Source organism: Nematolebias whitei, chromosome 9, assembly GCF_014905685.2.
Source record: "Nematolebias whitei isolate Nwh7 chromosome 9, NemWhi1, whole genome shotgun sequence".
NCBI lineage: Eukaryota > Metazoa > Chordata > Actinopteri > Cyprinodontiformes > Rivulidae > Nematolebias > Nematolebias whitei.
In genome coordinates this window covers 42455500-42474634 of record NC_056506.1, presented here as the reverse complement: position 1 = coordinate 42474634, position 19135 = coordinate 42455500, and the positions used below count along the sequence as shown (strand labels likewise).

The 19135-nt window shown below is 36.7% G+C and overlaps 1 protein-coding gene across 1 annotated transcript; it reads right to left on the bottom strand.

The window, feature by feature from the left end:
* Window positions 1-8316: 8316 nt before the first annotated feature.
* On the bottom strand, window positions 8317-18267 carry LOC119414741 (noelin-3). The gene is made up of 4 exons (XM_037681851.1): window positions 18112-18267; window positions 13790-14009; window positions 12240-12346; window positions 8317-8994 (listed from the first exon to the last, which is right to left on the bottom strand). Exons 1-4 carry the CDS (start codon window positions 18256-18258, stop codon window positions 8317-8319), a joined length of 1152 nt encoding a protein of 383 aa, XP_037537779.1. The 5' UTR covers window positions 18259-18267.
* Between the last annotated feature and the right edge of the window lie 868 nt (window positions 18268-19135).

Genomic DNA, 19135 nt, shown 5'->3' with positions numbered 1-19135 from the left:
ATCCATCCATCCATCCATCCATCCATCCATCCATCCATCCATCCATCAGTTTCTGGAATTATCTTACAAGATGTCAGAACCACCTCAACTTGCTCCTCTCGATGTGGAGGTGCAACAGCTCTACTCGGAGTCTCTCCCAGGTAACTGAACTTCTCACCCTGTCTCTGAGGGAGAGTCCAGCTAACCTGCAGGGAAAACTCATTTTGACCGCCTGTATCGTCAGTCTTGTTCTTTGGGTCACTACCCTGAGTTCGTGACCATTGGTGAGGACAGGAACGTAGACCGACTGGTTAACAGGGTTTTGCCTCGCAGCTCAGTGAACTGGCACAGAATCTGCGATATTGTGGAAGATGCACAGATGTGTCCATTGATCGACAGAAATTATTGTCTTGTTGGTATCTTCTTGCAGTAAAAGCCTGGAAAAATATCAGACCAAGATGATGCTTCCCCTCACTGAAATAAGATGTAAGCTTCACCTGAATAAAGCAGCAATCATTTTAGGTGACTTTGTGCTTTATTGGCTTTTATCACGTGTGGGCAGAATAAAGCCAAGAGGAAGCTAATAAAAACGATGGATCCCTATAGTCTGAGGTAGTACAGAGTCGACAAGTCTGGACTGTGACAGCTTTATTGAGACCATTCATTCAGAAAGGCAAATCCTGAGCCGCTCTGCCCACCGATGAAAGAGGAGGGCAGCCAAACACACAGATACAAAGAAGTGACTTTCCAAATGAACACGACTGATGAGGAACAGGAGTGTGAAGAACATGTTCATCTGCATTCATCCGTCTCCATTCATCTCTGTGCAGACAAACAAAAGGAATGGAAGAACACAACAGTAACCGTGACTTATGAACATGAAGTTTGGATCATTTTAAACAACATGGAGAAATGTTACAGTTAGGCTGGTTGAAGTCAAAATGTTTGTGTGAGCGATTTTAATTCATAATGGATGAATCAGGGAGATACATCAGCTTTTCACCTTTTTAAAATTTTTTTTATTACAAAGTTAGTATCTTCTTGTGAGTAATCTTCAATTTCATTCAGTTTGTTTATATAGTGCCAACTGACAACTGAAGTCGTCTCATGGCACTTTACAGAAACATTCACATATAACGTTATTTATCTGAGGAGCCAGCAGATTGCTTTGAGTTTTCACTTCATCGCATTCAAAGAGCAAAATCAACAAACGTGACTCTGTTTGTTGCAAACATATGTCAGTGTCTGTGATTCTTTCAAAGTGAGGACCAACACAAAATTAATTCATGGTAATCTTGAAAATGCAGACTGTAGACGTTAGACCAGGGCAGCTCTTAAAAAAACAACAACTAAAGACCAGAAGAAGCCTTTTAATCTCAAACATTTGGATTTGGTGTGCAGGATTAAGAAGAGCCCTCATGTTAAAATGAAATCTGTTTGTTAAAACTAGAAATTTCCTTCAGCTAATGTTTTCACAGACAGCTGCACCTGTTCACATTCAGTGTGTTCCCTAAATTAGGTCTCCTTTAATATTTGACTAATTTTCCATAGATTTTTTTTTTTATGTGACTTCGTTACGTTTAAAACAATAAGATAATATATTTTTGAGTGACCCATATAAATTTAGGGAAATAATTGGGACAGTTGAGGGAAAATCTTTTAATCGCAAATCAAATTATTATGATGTAACCCCCCAACAACGTTTTAGGGCTTTTTCTCTGTTTCTGCTCACATTACATCTCCCTCAACTGACCTTTGACCTTGATATTTATCTCAGTGGGACATCTTTGATGAAGTCTCCTGTTTTAGGATTTACTCAGAAGAAATACAGCGAAGGTGCAGAGATGTGAGAACCTTCAGGTAAGTGTCATGGTCTACACCGTGTATAATAAAAAAGGCCAAAAATATACAGGTAAGTGCAAACTTTTTAAAACAGAAAACTCCATTTTCTTTTAAAATTCTGTAATTGTTTTAGTAAATCTTAATTTTAATGTTTTTTGAATACCCCAGTACATCTCAATTGAAAAACTTTTATTTATTAAATGCCTAAAATATCATGTTTGGGTTCTGCTGATGCAAAAGTTTTCAGCTAAACCCAAATCAGAAGTCTGCGAAACCAGTTTTGGTGTCTGAAACTGCAGATCTGATCACACGATTGTCTGTTTTTTGTATGATGGCAGGATTTGGAAATTCTGCAAAGCAAAAACATCTAAATGACAAGATATGACATTTAGTTTATTGTTTTAAACTTTGGTTTTGCTCTACAAAGTAATGAAACTTTAAACGTCCAATAGAAACAAACATTAAATGGAATTTGGACTTTTTTGTTTTTGTAAGGTGAGCTGAGAATGAATTCTTAATAGCTGATGTGTACGCTTTTATGGTAATAAATAAGCTTCCCTTAATAAGCTTCACTTATTTATATTTACAGAGATAATAGTAAATGGTGCTTAGCAAAAATGATGCATAAAGAATTAATCTTTTGCCTTTTGTAGTAAATGTAAAATTCTGTGTTCTGCATTGGTCTTTATTCATTTCCTGTTCACTGAAATATTATAATGGAAGACACCACGAAAATAATAATAATAAAATATGTATATATAAATAATAAACCCATGCCATTTCCTAGCAACATCATTAAAAAGTAAGGAGACTTTGAGGATAATCCATCTTTTAAGCAGCATTTGTATTGAACATTTTTTTGGTGTTATATTTATTTATTTATTGTTTCTTTCGAGATTAACATATGTGACACTAACAGCGTGCAAAAATGAAGCATTTTATCAATGCCATTCCTGGTAATAATAATAAAATGATTTGTATGTATGAAGACAACAAACTAACTCCTCATTACTTTTAAAGTCAAGATATTTTATTAAGTATATGTTTAAATTTAGGAAGTTGTGATAATAATAAAAAGACAAAATAAGGTTTTAAACAATATTTAGGTTTTACCATAAAACAAAAACTAAATGTACATACTCAAAAAGTTGTATGTTTGCTCATTACAGCTTAAACTTTCCACTTGTTGCATTTTTTCCACGCTTTAATATTCCATTATGCTAATCTGGACGCGATGCTGCCTAAACAAAGCATTTTATGGCTTTTTAAAATATCTTTTATGCCAAGTAGCTAAACCACCATCAATATGTACAGTTGTTTACATGCAGAACAAACTGAGCTGTCCAGTGTTCATGTAAAATGCCAAAAAAAAAAGGAGTAAATTCGTGCAGTAGAAGACTGTGATATGGAGGATTGACATAAAAAATAGTGAAGGAAGAAGTTTGAACCCTTATTTTTTTCTCTTGGCACAGGATATATGAGCTCTCTGAGCAAATAAAACAGATGAGAATGTGGTACTTGCACAGACACATCTGGATTATTGAAAACTCAGTATTGTGTTTACTGAGACACGGCTGCACAAACACATGGAGTCCAGAACTCCTGAAATTGGGTCCAGAAGCTGCAGACAGAGCAGCAGATGAACCGAACAACAAACTCCAAAGCATTACATAATTCTATTAAGTGTCTTGTGAAAGTTCTTTGTTCATTTTAATTTAAGCGTGTCTTTTATAAAAACTTAGTTATCTCACTAGTTTGTCAAAGGTGATCATAAACAGTTGTTTCATTTTTCAAAGTTGAGTTTGCTGAGGATGTCTTTTAATGATTTTGACTCAAATAAAGACAGCCAGCTGTGCGGTTTGGCTCAGCACAGCTGCACCACGCTGCGTTCAAAGTTGTGGGAATTCAGAGTCTTGGTTGTTTTTCAGCAGGACGTTGTTACACAAGGCTGGATCAAATATGTTAGATGAATGTTAAATATGTTTGTGGGCCCACAATAAAAACCTGTGCGGCAGTTGTTACTGAGGGATGTACGAGCTCTAGATGAAACAAAACGCTCTCAATTATAGGAAAGTCAAAAAACACAAGTGAACACAAACAATAGCTTTTTTTTGAAAGAATGCATATCACCCGCTGCTTTTAAGGCCAGGATTTTAGATTAAAGCTATCTTATTTTAAATTTTAAGGGATTTAAAGCAGATTTGGCCAAACATTAATGATGCTATATGCAATCTTATGTGAAACCGTGAGATCTTGTAAGATGTGTAAGCTCAGAGAATGTGTGATAAGTGACTCTCCAAATCAAACGTTGCCTTAAATCTGTACAATTTACTGAGTTGTCACCATTTCTGTGTTGCTAAAGGTCAATTACTTTTAGCAGCTCTCTCGAACTGGCTCTAAAAAGCAATGAGTTGTTCACATAAATCTAACGATAACTTTGACGGTTTCATTACGGACATGCAGGTTTCACTCCAACTTTTAATGCAAAGATTTCAATCAAAAATATATTTAACGTGAAGTGCTCAAAGTCTGCGCTAGGGACCATTTTTAGTCACTATAACACGAAAGTTTAGCTTAATATTAACAAAATTGGAAGAGTTATAGCCATTTTTGTGTTTGCTAAGGCCAGTTGGTTGAATTCGGTATACTATAAAAGTTAATCAGTTATATAGTATAACTAATTACTATGTGAGAGTTTCATTAAAACCTGTGCAGTGGTTTGTGAGATGTTTTGCTACAGACACAGTCAACTCTAACTGCTAATGACAACGTTTTAAAAAACACATCTTGTACAACCAGTGAGCTTTCAGAATATACTATGTGAATGACTCATGTACTACCACTCCAAATTTTACCACAGTGTCTGTAAAACTCACTGAGCTATAGCCATTTTGAGTTTACTTAGTTGCGGCAGTCATCCTAAACCTTGAGGACTCTAAGGTCACAAGTTGTAGATGTCCATTTAATGATTACTTCCCAAGTTTTATTAAAATCAGAGCTGTGGTTCATGAGATATTTTGCAGAGACCCTTTCACTGTTGGTAATAATAAGTAATGCTAGTAAATGTGCTTCATAAAAATTAGAGAAGTAAATGCAGACTAATAAAAAGTAAGTGGGTTAATTTGAGCTGAGGTTCTTTGAGCTTGGTACAATATCTGATACTGTATTTTATTGGTACTATATTGATTTAAACTTGACTCAGACTTCAAGTTGGTTCACTTCAAGTTGCGTAACGCCGTGCATCAAGACATCAATATCTCATTAGGTCTGCACATTCTGTGCTTCCTAAGCTGAGTCTGTCCCTCTACTTTTGAGATGATTCCAGTCTGGTCGACCTTATCGATTTAACACAGAGCGCTTCTACAAGTTATTTGTCTGGAACTTGGTTGTGTGAGGTCCATGTTGTTTCACTGCGACCAAAACAAATGAGTGCATTGTTTCCAAATGTGTATATCGTGTTTTAATTTTACCTTTATGCCACATTATCTGAAAAAGTCCACCCACTATATTCATGCAGGGAACGAATCTGAGCTGTAACATGAGTTCATTGAAAGTTTTCCTCTAACTTTATGATTATGTAATAATAAAAAAAACTATTCATTTGTTTTACGTGAAATTTCCAGCAAATGTTGCACAATCTACCGAGACATCTCCCTCATTAACCTTACAATAATGAGGGAGATTGCAGAACAATTACCTTCTGTTCTTGGGTTCCACTGTGCACAGAATGCTATTTACAGTCAGAAAATTAATATCCAGATCTCACGGTGCCAGCCTCGTCATACATTAGTTATGTTTGCGCTGGAGAAACAACTTCCTGAATAGGCAGAAAGTAATTGTGTTGTATCTCATCAAAGCATCGGCTTGTCTGATTTGACTTCAATTAAAATTTCTCATATCTTGAATTATATATTTTTTCTTACCTCCTTTATGAATTTTGATTGCAGCTTATTCAGTTGTTTTCCAATTTGAAACGTTTGTTATGAACGGGGTGCTCATTAAATAAGAAAATTGTAATTTTGAACTTCGGCGTTTGTCTTTGACTTTTTAATTCTCTCGACTAGTTTATCAGTTTTTAAATGTTAGTCTTGAGATTACATCTCAAACTTGGTAGAAAAAAAAAAAAAACTACTTCTGTTCATCTGAGCTCAACTTTTTACACTCAATACCAAGAAACAGAGTTAAAAAGAGAATCAATTAAATTACCATTCCTCGAAAGAAGGCATAGTAAACTTTGCAACAAAGATTTTTGTACAAACTATTGAACTTAAAATATATGTTGTGAAATATTCTCATGCCACATTAAATTTTAGCTCATCGTCCATAAAACTGACTGAGTGATACCCATTTATGCGTTAGATAAGATCACTTAGCTGTGGCAGCCATTTTAAATTAGGTTGACTCCAAAAGATAATCACTTAAAGATGCACATCCATTAATTATTTCTGCAGAGTTTCAATAAAATCTGCCATGTGGTTCATTTGAAATTTGGCTAACAGACAAATAGTGCTGACACCTAATGAAAAGTTTTATGTGAGGATAGTGTTCAGTGAGTAGTACTTAGTGCATGCATTATATCCAATACTAAGCTACTATCACAGCAAATTTTAGCTCAATATCTGTGAAAATGACTGAGTTGGAGCCATTTTTGCTTTTGCTAATGTCAGCTGACTGCAGAGACATCATAAAAATGTAGCCAATGATTATTTTCTGAGAGTTTTATTAAAAATTGCCTAGTGGTTAACGAGATATTTTGCTAACAGACAGACTGACAAACACCCACATGCACTGTCACAGGCAATTACGTACACAGTACAAAAATATATTTAGGTGTTTTAGTTTTCTTCTGCAGCTTCCTGGTTTCCAAGATGGCGCCAACAAGTTAGAGCTGTGGATCATTTTCCTTGACGAGCTCCAGGAGCATCAAGGGCTGCAGAGGATCTCTCTTCCCTGCTGGAGCATTACATGCCTACTGGTATTTGTGCTTTCAGCCACCTTGTGTTATACTAGAAAGTAGAAAGTACTTACCTTGTGTCCTCTTGGTATTTCAGTATCTGCTTCCTGTGATTCATCTGTTCCTGGAACCTTCTGTGAATCCTTGAGATCTTTTTGTGACTTACCTCAGCTGTTCCACTGTCTTCTACTCACCTTCGGTGCTCCCCTACATTGGACTGGACCCACTGGAACCCTCCGCCCTCCTCTCGACACTCCTACTCCTTCTACAACCTGTAAGACAAAAACTACAAACTACATACCATTCCTTAATCTCCATCATCCTAACTCCAGTCCTCGTTCCCCAGATCATGTCCCCCTGTTGTATATAGATTAATATTATTCCACTGTAAATAAAACACTTTAATTCATATGAGCCTTGGTGTCTGTTCTCTCAGCCCATATCCTATGGGTATTCCATTAAACGTTACAAATATGGCAAATGCACTTATTTTTAACCAAACCAAAACAATAAAGATCACTCTCTTAATGAAAACAATACTTTTATTTGGTGATTAATAACATCTTATTTACACAAATAAATATTTATTAAATCAGAAGAGTAGCTTGGGAGTGGGACGGGATGGTGTGCAAATTCAAAATGCACATGTATACAGTAAAAATACCTTTCGGATATTCGAAATTCATGCACGAGAGGTGTTAAGTTTGGCGCCTTCAGAACATACGACACTGAACACGTCATATAAACTGTCGCTTATATCACAAAAAAAGCTCATATCTTACAGTAGGAAGTCAAAGGCAGCCAGGTTTTGGTGTTTGCTAAGTACTTTGACTTGGTACCTCAAGATATCCCATTATGGCTAAGAATCTCCACAGACACAACAAGGCATGGTGCAATAACTGTACAGGTGCATAATGATCCACGATGTTTCTCATTGTCTTGTACAAGGTCAAGTGCAAAACTTGTGAAACGATGAAAAAAAAAGTACAAAGACAAATTGAACGCTAAGGCAGTGAAAAGCGCGACTAAACGAGGTGATCGTGATGAATTAAATGGCGAGAAAAGAACGGAAACTAAAAAAGAACAATTAATGAACGCAGTCAAAGTGTGAATAAATTAGAGAGGATGAATAAATGTACAAACTGCTGGAGAAAATCATTTTTAATAAGAATGGTATATCTTTGAGAAAGCTTTTATTTGGGGGGGGGGTCTTTGGAAATTACTCATAGTGAACTTTCAGGTGTCAAGACGTTATAAAGTTATTTCGTCATCATTTAAACCAAACTGAGTTTGCAGAATGTTCTCAGCTAATGTTCATTTTGTGCTGTTGCTTATTTTAACACAATAAACTCCCAGTCACATGTATACCACCTAAATTATAATAATAAATTAAGTAAGCTGATTTCTTTACATAAATGATAAACAACAAAAAAGGTAACACTAAAATGGAATAACTAAAATTAAATAAATGCATCTAAATGTTTAGGCACAACCTTTGACGTTCCCATGTTTCCTTTCGTTTTGAACAATGTGTTCCTCCTTTAAGAGTCATCTTCAGTTTTAATTATGTGGAAAAGTGTAACATTGAACAGGACCTGGTGGCCATTGTTCCAACCATAAAGGGCACGGTCCCTGGCGTTGTAGTCCAACATGGACATGTGGAAGTACTGGTTGTGGAAGGGAATGTCTGTGTATTCATACGTGGACGTTTTGGTGGAGTAGGCGTAGTACACCTTGGCACCGGTCAGGTGAGAGTTGGTGATGTAGAGAGTTCCACAGATCATGAAAGACTCGCCGGCGTTCCTCTTCGAGTACTCTGTGTTCCACGTGTTGGTGATTTGGAGCGTGTCTGGGTTCAGCTTGCTGATGACGATGTTCCCCGCGTTTTGGTTGGTGGCATACACAGCCCACAGGCCCAGCTCATCTGCCATCAGGTCGATGTCTGAGAACCCTCCCCAGGTGTACGGGTACACGTTATGGAAACCTGCCGACTCCAGCGCCCTCTGCGTTATCACACGTCCTGTCTCAAAGCTGTACCTAACGATGATGTTGCTCTGCATCTTATTGTAGTACAAGGAGCCGTTGTACACCACGTGGTTGGTTCCGGCCCATTTGAAAGGCAGATTGTAAGTTCTGGATTCAACTCCTGCCACAAAGTCAGCTATGGATTTGTACTCTTTGACTATCTTGTTGTTGGTATAGCTGTCCATGTACCAAACCTGGGGACAAACGTATACAAAAAACCACAGAGATTCAGGTTTCTGCTATCACTACACATTTTTTAACAGTTAAGTGAGACTAACACTTTCTGGACTTTACTGACAGTCCCTGTCAACGTGAGGTTTATATTTCATTCATTCAACCTTTATTTATACAGGTTAGTCTTATTGGGTCTCAAGGACTCATTTACAAAAGAGACCTGTTTTAAATATAAACCACAAATGAGGTACACAAAACAATAACATTAATATAAAAGCATATAAAATTAAAAAAATATAAAAGAAGTGGTATAAAAACATGCTACTTATAAAACTGCGTAAGATTCTAAAGACAGGAACATGTCTGTATTGATTTTTGCATTGAACTTAACAGTTGATTAAAATCCCTTAGAGAGGTCAAGGTCGAGAGCTTCAGATCTTTTTGTAACGTGTTCTAGGTTACAGGAGCAGAGTAAGGGAAGGTCCTTTTGCCAAAGTTGGTCTGCACTGATGGGACACTGCAGGTAATGATGTCTTGGGAATGCACACTGTAGCTGCACTGATGATGTGACATATAGAAGGAGATATATGAAGACAACAGACCAAGAAGTGATTTAAATATAAAAATATACCAGTGTGAGAGCCTGTGTAAAGTTAATAATGACCAATTGACCAATGAATACAGAGTGTAATGATGAGTACGGTAGTTACAGCCAGTTATGAATCTTAACGCACCCTGGCATCACATCTGCAGGGTGCTTGCAGGAGCATTCATGTAAATAATGTCACCATAGTCAATGGACGGAAGGAAAGTAGCATTTACAAGGTGATATGAACATAAAACGTTCAGAGCATCAGAGCACCTAGCATTCAGAGTTAGACTGGATCTATTTCTGAAGAAAAATAAATCAAATTTTACTTTCAGTTTCTTTACCAAGTTTTCAACATTAGGCTTAAAAAGAGATGTGCATCGACCAAGATTCACAAGTATTTGTAAGAATCGACAAACTCATTAGGAACACCATTCGTAGGTAAGATAGAAGGGAGGGCTGCTGGTACAGACTTCCTGTTTGAAAACAACATCCCTTTAGTTTTATCAGCATTTAGCACCAGTTTGAGACAGAACAAATCTGACTGGATGATTTCGAATGCAGACTATAAAAACTGGAAAACCTTAGCAACTGTTTTAGCTCGACAATAAACAACTGTGTCATTGGTATAGAAATGTAAGGATGCATCAGGAATGATCTGACCTACATTATTTATGTAGATTGTGAAGCGGGTGGGACCTAAGACTGAGCCTTGTAGTACACCATTATTGACAGTTAAATAGCTGGAAGAAGTATCAATATGTTGAACACATTGCCTCTGATCTAAGAGGTAATAAGAAAACCAACCGATAGTATGATCTAAGAAACCAATATCTGATAGCTAATGGCATAAGATGTCATGGTCTACAGTATCAAAAGCTTTAGACAGGTCTAAATAAAATGCAACTATTATTATTTATTTCTCCAAACAAGACAGTTGTCAGATCCGTGGTCAGACATAAACAAGCTAGGAACTCTTTCTATAGGTCAGTGTTGAGTCAAGTACTAAAAGCATTTTAGAGAATCTAACATCTACACCTGCAACGAAATGAAGACTCAACACAATCTGCTGGCTTCCTTAGATAAATAACGTTACTAACTGAACTTTTATGCAAATGAATGTATTTGTTCAGTGCCCTGAGATAAATTCTGTTGTGACTTGGCGCTATATACATAAAATGAATTAAATTGGCAGAGCAGAGCAGTTTATTGTGAACCAGTGACCACTCAGTTTTCTTGAAGACCTTGCAACATCTCCTACATTCAACATTGCTCTGACGGGAATTTTACTGTCATTTTCACAAGACAAGCTGCAATGAAATACACTTCTCGGCTTGTCATTGCCTTCTTTTCCACTACGGACCTCTCTCAGGAATCATCTGCTTATTCTGCAGCACATGAGAAATTTTAGCAACACATATAAACAACTTCTCTCCTCGTGCTTGTAACTAATTGGCTGAACGGCATAAATTTAGCAGATAGTTCACGTAAAGTAACTGACAAGTGAAGAGGAGGGTAAAGAAAGGGGTTATTGCAGGTAATGAGTAATGACAGTGTGACAACCTATTCCAGGGAATAAAGACGCTCAAGGATTCATTAGATACACAACACTATGCAAAATGTAAATATTGACAAAGATATTTGTGATTTGTGTTATTTATGTGCAACTTTTTAAAAAATAAGGAAGTCTGACAGTGTGTTTGACTGTAGAGCTGCTGTTATTCTCTCCCACAGGCAATGAGTCAGCAGTTTGCAGTCTTCCTGTCACAGTTTGATCCGAGCGCCGCTAACTAGAACCTCAGCTGAGGCAACACAAAGAAATGGATACTGGTACTTCTGAAAATAGAAAGATAGTGAGTTTTACTCCACTATACTGCATCTTGTGTCAAAAAAGTACCAACAAGCCCAGCTTTAGATGTATTTTGTAAGAAATCATTAAAAAAAACACTTAAAACCTGTAAAAATTTAATAAAAGCTGCACTGATAATATATTTTCAGTTTCTTTGTTAAATGGTTGGAATCTGGTGACCAGACATTTAATCACTAGATGCGCATTATATAAAAATAAACAAACACAATAATAACCTAACAAATAATAATAATTAAAAAAGGCCACATTTATTATGTTTTATGTTTATACTGACCATTCCAGGTTGATTCTATGATCCTTTGTGAAAAGTGTAAATCACTTAATCACAATATTATTTAAACAATCAGTTTTAGATCAGCTTTTTATAACAATAAATTTATTGCAAATTATAAGCATTTTATTCTACTTTATTTTAAAGTTGATTTTGTTTTCTTTTCATGGACATGAATAAACTTTGAATGTACTATTTTATTGGACACCTTAATTGTATCCATCTACATTTAAAATATATGAAATACTGTAAGAACAAAAACAATCTTAATCTGTGTTTTTGATGATAAGCCATTTAGTGAGCATTAAACTATCAAAATTAATTATTGCAACTTATGCAAAAGTGTATTCTTTGCAAAAATCCTGTATCACTTTATATGTAAAGACAATTTGTTTTATATCTGCAATTTTACTAACGTTGGACAGATCTGATGAAGAATAAACATGTACATTTAAATAAAAGTACAATACGTTGTGGATGAACTTATATGAAATATCACAATACTCAGTGGAGAAGAGGATTTCTATCTGCTCACCCGATTATTTTTAGGAGAAGCTAGTGGATCTGTCATCCAGGCTCCAAATCTGGTCCCTGAAGTCTTCACTGTCAGTGGTCCCGTGATCTTCATCAGCTTGCCACATGCTATAAACACACCACACAGCTCTCATCATACATAATCTAATTATACAGCGTGATGAGAATACATATCTATCTGTTAGTCTGTTGAAATATTTTAGATTTACAAGTTTAAACCCTGTGTGCAACAGCTTGAAGCTGCCATCACTGCACATTTTCTTTGCTGTTGAAGAGAAACAAGGGGAGAATATCATGCAAGTGCGTCTCATTCATTGTAGTTTAATATTTCTTACACCGAATCGTCTTGCTGGAGGCCTAATTGTGCCAAATGAACGTGAGGCACGTGTTATACGTTGAAATAATTATTTACCAAAGCAAAGGTTTAGCTCAACATATTTTTTTGTAAATCCTCACAAGCTTTTTCAGCTTCCTGACCATTTTCTATTGGAATGCACAAATTAGTTATTGTCCTCTCTCGTGGAGCGAAAAGGGTAAATTGAAAATACCCTCCATCTGTGAACGCTGTGAGCATGCTCACTTGAAAAATAAGTGAGGTACTGACTTTCATTTTGGTGTGTGACTGCATATAGGCATAAGAAATGTTCCTTTTGAAAATTGGTTTGCCACATCATAATCCAATATAGTCGCCACGAGCAGCCACATCTAGATGTAAGAACATTTCTTATCAAAAACCGGGGTGCTATGTTAAAATCCAAGGTGGCTGCCACAATGTAAATGTAAACACTGTGAGCTAGATTACCTGAACAATAAGCAGATTACCAACTTCTTGTTCGGTGTATGGCTGCATCTAGATGTGAGAAAGGTTCCTTTCAAAAACTGGTCTAACTACTGGATAACTATGTAAACTGGCCACCTGTATCACTTGAGGAAGCTTTGCTTTCTGGTTTTTATATTGCTTAAAAATAATTTCCTCAAATGACTGGGGTGGCTTATGGGGTGGCTTAATCTATGGCCAAGGCCACCATTGGCCACCACCTAGCTCAACCACTGCACCTGGTGGTGGATAAAATTGATCCCTCTACTCATCAGGATTGGTCACTCTGTGCCACCGTGAACAAGAAAAAACAAATACTGTACTTCTATTCATATATACAATGTAGCACCCACTTGTATATGTTGGACCAAATATTTTAAGGTTTACTTGAATTCCCCATTCAGGTCCAGTCCAGAAAAACACTCATCTCGAAAACTACAAACATTCATATTTTACATCTTTCAGCAGGGACATCAGCATATTGCTTGTTTATGTTGACTCTTTGGTAGATATGGTCCAGACTCATGAACAAGCAGCTGGAAAATTGAAGCTTCAGCTTTGCAAACCTTTAAACAAAAGCTGTGAGGGCAAATTGATTATCTTAAGCAAGCTAAACCTTAATGGGTGGAGTAACATAATCACAGCTTTTTACTGTCAAATGGTAAATGCCAATGCAGAAAACAGAATTTAAAATAATCTAACTGATCAGTTTACATTAGACACGTGAGACTCACTGAGTTTATTCATGCAGCTGTGGAGTCTGTTCTCCAGGTTTAGGACCTTTTGCTGCAGCTCGTCATAGTCGTAGGCCCCCATCTCCTCCTGGATGCCCATTAACACCCCAGACAGGTTCCTGATCTCCTCTTTAAACACGGAGATGAGCTTGGCATCTGTCTTGTACTGCTCAAGGACAGGAATCAGAGGCTGCAGGGATTCCATCTTTCCCTTCAGCTCCTAAAACACACAGGTAGAATTAATAGTTCATGTCATATAAAATTGAAAAAAAAAAAAATGCTGGCATCTAATTTAAAGTGTTGAATCTTGATGTATAAACAATGGCCCACTTTCTAATTCTCTTCAACAAAAAAGAAGTCTAGATTCACTGCTATATAACCTTTTTTTCCACAAATAGCCTTGTTAAATGAGGGAAAGTTGTAGCTGTTGTTCATTTTAATGGAAAAACAAAAGAAAATGTGACGTATTTAATGGTATTTCCTCCAGTTATTTAACAGTGAACAATGGTGTACCACAAGGCTCAGTTTTAGGACCCACCCTCTTTACAATCTACATAGGTAATTTAGGTCAGATCCCTGATCCATCCTTACATTTCTATGCTGAGGACGCATTTGTTTATTGTCAAGCTAAAACAGTTGCTAAGGTTTTCCAGCTTTTGCAATCCACCTTTGACATCATCCAGTCAGATTTGTTCCACCTCAAACTCATCCTAAATGCTGATAAAACCAAAAGGATGCTTTTTTTCCAAACAGAAAGTCGGTCCTAGCAGTTCTTTCTCTGATTTTATCCTCAAATGGTGTCCCTATTGAGTTTGTTGATTCCTACAAATATTTGGGTATCTTGGTTGACGCGCATCTCTATTTTAAGCTTCACGTAGAAAACCTAGTAAAGAAACTGAAAGTTAAACTGAGTTTCTTTTCCAGAAATAGATCCTGTCTAACTCTGAATGCTAAGAAACACATTATAACTGCAAATTTCCTTCCCTCCATTGACTACGGTGACATTATCTACACAAACGCTCCTGCAAGCTCTCTGCAGATGCTGGATGTTGTCTATCACGTACACTAAGATTCATAACTGGCTGTGATTACCATACCCACCACTGCACCCTGTATTCATTGGTTAACTGGTCATCATTAACTTCACACAGATTCTTCCACTGGTACATTTTCATCTTTAAATCACTTCTTGGTCTGTTGCCTTCATACATCTCCTCCTACATGTCTCTGCGTGAGTGGAGCTAAAGCGTGCGCTCTCAGGACATTATTACCTGCAGTGTTCCCTCAGTGAGGACTGAACTAGGCAAAAGGGTCTTCTCCTACTCTGCTCCTGTTTCCTGGAATATCTTGTAAAAAGATCTGAAGCTCTTGACCTTGACCTCTCTAAGTGGCTTCAAACATCTGTTAAGTTCCTGGCAAGAACCAACGCAGACATGTTCCTGTTTTTAGTTTTCTACACCGCTTTATAATCTAGATGTTTTTTTTAGCTACTTATTCCTTTTGACTGTCCTTTTGGTTGCCATTTTATTTGAACTTGTAATAAATAAATAAATACATTTGTATGCCTCTTTTATGATTGTCCATTGTTGTCATCATTCTTTGTTGAAATCAGGTCTCTCTTGTAAATTAAGCCCCGAGGCTCAATGGGATTAACCTGTATAAATAAAGGTTGAATGAAAAAAAAAAACCAACCATATAATTTACAGAACAAAAAGTTGACAGTTTAATCATAAAAAAATCAACAAAACAAAACAAGAAAAAATAGAGTATGAAGTGAGAAGATTTCTATTATTGATGCCATTTTAGTCAAAACTAACTTGCACTTGTGAGACAATGGTTACATATTTGTGAGTCACAAAAGAAAACTCTTATTTGTTTTTCCTTCATCCGTGAAGCATTTTATTGATGATGGCATTAGATGTCTCTTAAAGTGTTTTGAAAGCAAGTGTTGAAACACATTATTATCTTGAGCCTCATTTGCACACAGCCTGTCTAAAAATCTATTATTGGGATCTCATTTCCTCCACAGACACCTATTCTAGATGAAGCTCAGCTTAGTAAACATTGTAAATAAATTCAAATCGTGCAAGTTTATGATTGTTTGTTTATTGCTCAAATGAAGCAAAAGTGACTTATACCAATGCCTCTCACTGGATAAAACTGCAGTGACATGAAGCACATAAAAGCCTGAGCAGTGTGGCTTCACTGATTTCTACTGGTGTGATCTGTTGTGATTGGTGACTGTAGCTCCAACACTTCACAACCCAGCTCAGATCGTTGTTTCTTTACATCCTACCCATGCAGATTCATGGTGTGTAGTTTCCTCCCACAGCCCCAAAACCAGCATTTTAAGTTATTAAGTAACTCTTAATTGTCATTAGGTGCAAGTGGCAGTGCAAATATCTGTCTCATCTGTTACTATGATGCTTTTCAATGAACTGAACTTGTCCAGAGTACCTCCTAAACAATGACGTTGGAGATGGGCACCATTTCCTTGTGACCCACATGGAAAAGTGGGTGAAATATTGGATGGATTGATAGATGGATGAATGGAAGCAGGGATGCACTCGCTCTCACAGTTATTGATGAATAATGTGAACTATAACAAATATGTTGCCAGATAATGTTTTGCCTCAGGGAAAATTATTGGGCTCAACAAAAAGTTTGTACAGTTGTGTTTTCTTACAGTAGTATCTCACTGATTTGTAATTGCTGCGGACTTAAGTGACAAGTTAACATTTTTAGAAGTGGACAATTACATATTTTTTTGCAGTGTTGCTGAATTCTGAATGCTTGCAACCAAGACGTTTCAGACAGTTTTGACAATTTGTCACATACTGTAGAGTGGATCATCAATCAAATTAACAAATTTTCATGTTGCTGTGTTCATTCGTGCTCATCTGTTCACACAGACTCATGTTCGTGCTGCTGTTTGGAGTATTGTATGTATTGTTTTTATGCTATTAGTGCTTAGCATATTTTTAGCTGATTTTTTTTAGTTCATAGTCTTAGTTCACATCTTAGATCTTATTATTGTTTTTCTTTTACATTTTATTGTTGGATGTAACTGGGACCCTGTGTACATAATTTCGTTCCACCACATGTACCACATGTGGTGCGAATGACAATAAAGAATCTCTGAATCTCTGAATTATTGATAAAAAAAAAACAATTTTTTCTGATCTAAAATGTGAATTTTACTGGTAATTAAAAGAGCTAATATAATAATATTGCAATTTAGTCATCAATCTACAGCTCTGTTTCAGCATTTTGGTTATTTGGTAAAATGTTTTGTTGCATGTAACCGATTTGTTTGTAAAAACGTAGGTTAGAGAATGTCCTGATGCTGCTCAATAATCCAGATAAATTCATCTAACAAAGCTGAGCCACGTCCTGTGGATAGATTCTTCAAAGAAGATTGTTTCAACCTTGTCAGATAAGTTAGAGAAAACTAAAAGTATCTAATATCAATAAAGACAGTTTGTTAACATAGCATTTACTGTTAATGAACAAGTTGTTTCCTCTTGTGCAACACTTACACTATGGAAAAACCGTTACATATAATCACAAATAACACAAAACAACTGTTTTCTTCATCTATTGCTACGTAAGAATATATTTCAGGGAATATTTATTCCATATGACAACAGGAGTTTTTCTTAATCTAATCTGAAGGTGAGGTCAGTAAACAAGGCCAGGTTGATTCTGGCAGATCCTGATCATCCACTCCATGGTGAGTTCAGGTTGCTTCCATCTGGACGCAGGTATTTGCTGTCCAGATGTCGGTTAAACAGACTGAAAAACTCATTCAACTATGTAGCTATCAGGTTCACAACAAACAGTGATGATTTCATGTATTATTGTAATGTCTTATGTCTTGTATGATGTTTTGTGTGTCTACTGACTATGAAACAAATTGCCCCTCAGGGATAATAAAGATTCTTGAAGTTGAATCTATTTAATATGTTGTAACAAGGCTAGTGATAAAAAAAAAAAAAATCAGTGGTGAGTGCATGAATGTGAAAAATATAGCAAGGATGCTATAGAGATAGAAATGACCTTGTTGAGCTTCCATACCAAACAAGCTTTCTCCTTGGTTACCTCTATATAAAACTCTTTGCCTTTGTGTAAGTCAAACAATCCTCAAAATGTCCAAATGTTTTTTTGTTTGAGCACGTCTTTTTATTTTTTTTGGCAGTGGAGTACTTGGAATATTCCTACCCTGAATGCGTTTGTCTAATCACATGCTTTTCATGGATCTTTGGCAGAGGTCCCTTGTTCTGATGTTTCTCCTTGAGTTCAACATCAAACAAAAGGCGTACCTGAAAGTTTTTGTTGACGAGCGTCTTCCTGTCTGCCTCGATCTGCCGAAACTTTGACCGCAGTCCTTTGATCTGGCTCTCCATCCTCATGATGTACTGAAAGTCTCGCTGCGTCCGCAGGTTCAGCACCTCGATCGACTGTGACATGTTCTGCACCTTTTGAAAACAACGAGACGGTGTAGGATTGATTTTTACGTCCACCAGCAGATTAAAACGTCCTTCTTCAACTGTTTTGTATCCTGCTTTGCCCTAACTTCCAGTGGAACGAATCAACATTTTGACCTCCAACATGATTGTCTTTCAACAAACCAGCAGGATATAGAAGCTTCATCTGTATTTTACATGCATACAAGATTGTTCCGGGGTAAATTTCTAACCTTGTTAACTCAGTTTTTGAGTCTGGGTTCTACTTTTAAGGTCACAATTTACAAACACTGTTTGCTTTTTTTAAATGTCACTGCTTTTGATAAATTTCAGAGAAATTAATAAATTCAGATGCATGGCAGTAGCTTTTTGTGCTTTAACAAAAGCTCCTGAGATTTGTAGGGCATGAGAACAAGAAGAGATGCTCCTTTTCTCTTCTCTCTTTGGCTCTAATTGTAATAAACCAGCATGGCTGGAGCACATCAGAGGCAAAGCAACACACTCATACACTGTGTTCTTTTCTGACGCTGGTAGACCGATCCTGAAATGGCCTTACTGATACCCTGAGGCAGCTTAGTACATTAGTGTCAAAAGCCCCCCTTAAATGATAGAGAACATGCATTGGCATACAACCGCCAAATGTAGGTTACAGTAACATTTCTCACACAGTGAGATCACTGAGGAAAGAAACCCCTTTGCAACATATAATTTGCTTAAACTATACTTACAATCACCAGTCATGTTAAAACAATGGTTTATGGATCTATCGACAGTTAGCGTCCTTTTTTCATACATTCTTGTTCCGTATTTTCTTAACAGAGCACTTCGCTCAGCCTGATGGTTTACTCATGGTTCATATAGTTTCTAAACTTAGAATTGG

Bases quoted from the DNA above. Each gene is read 5' to 3' on its own strand.
- LOC119414741 (XM_037681851.1), bottom strand. From the start codon at position 18,258: ATGTCACAGTCGATCGAGGTGCTGAACCTGCGGACGCAGCGAGACTTT. The intron at 12,347-13,789 runs GTGAGTCTCACG...GTGTGTTTATAG, and splicing joins CAGCTGCATGAATAAACTCA to CATGTGGCAAGCTGATGAAG. The intron at 8,995-12,239 runs GTGAGCAGATAG...GTTTGTCCCCAG, and splicing joins CTTCTCCTAAAAATAATCGG to GTTTGGTACATGGACAGCTA.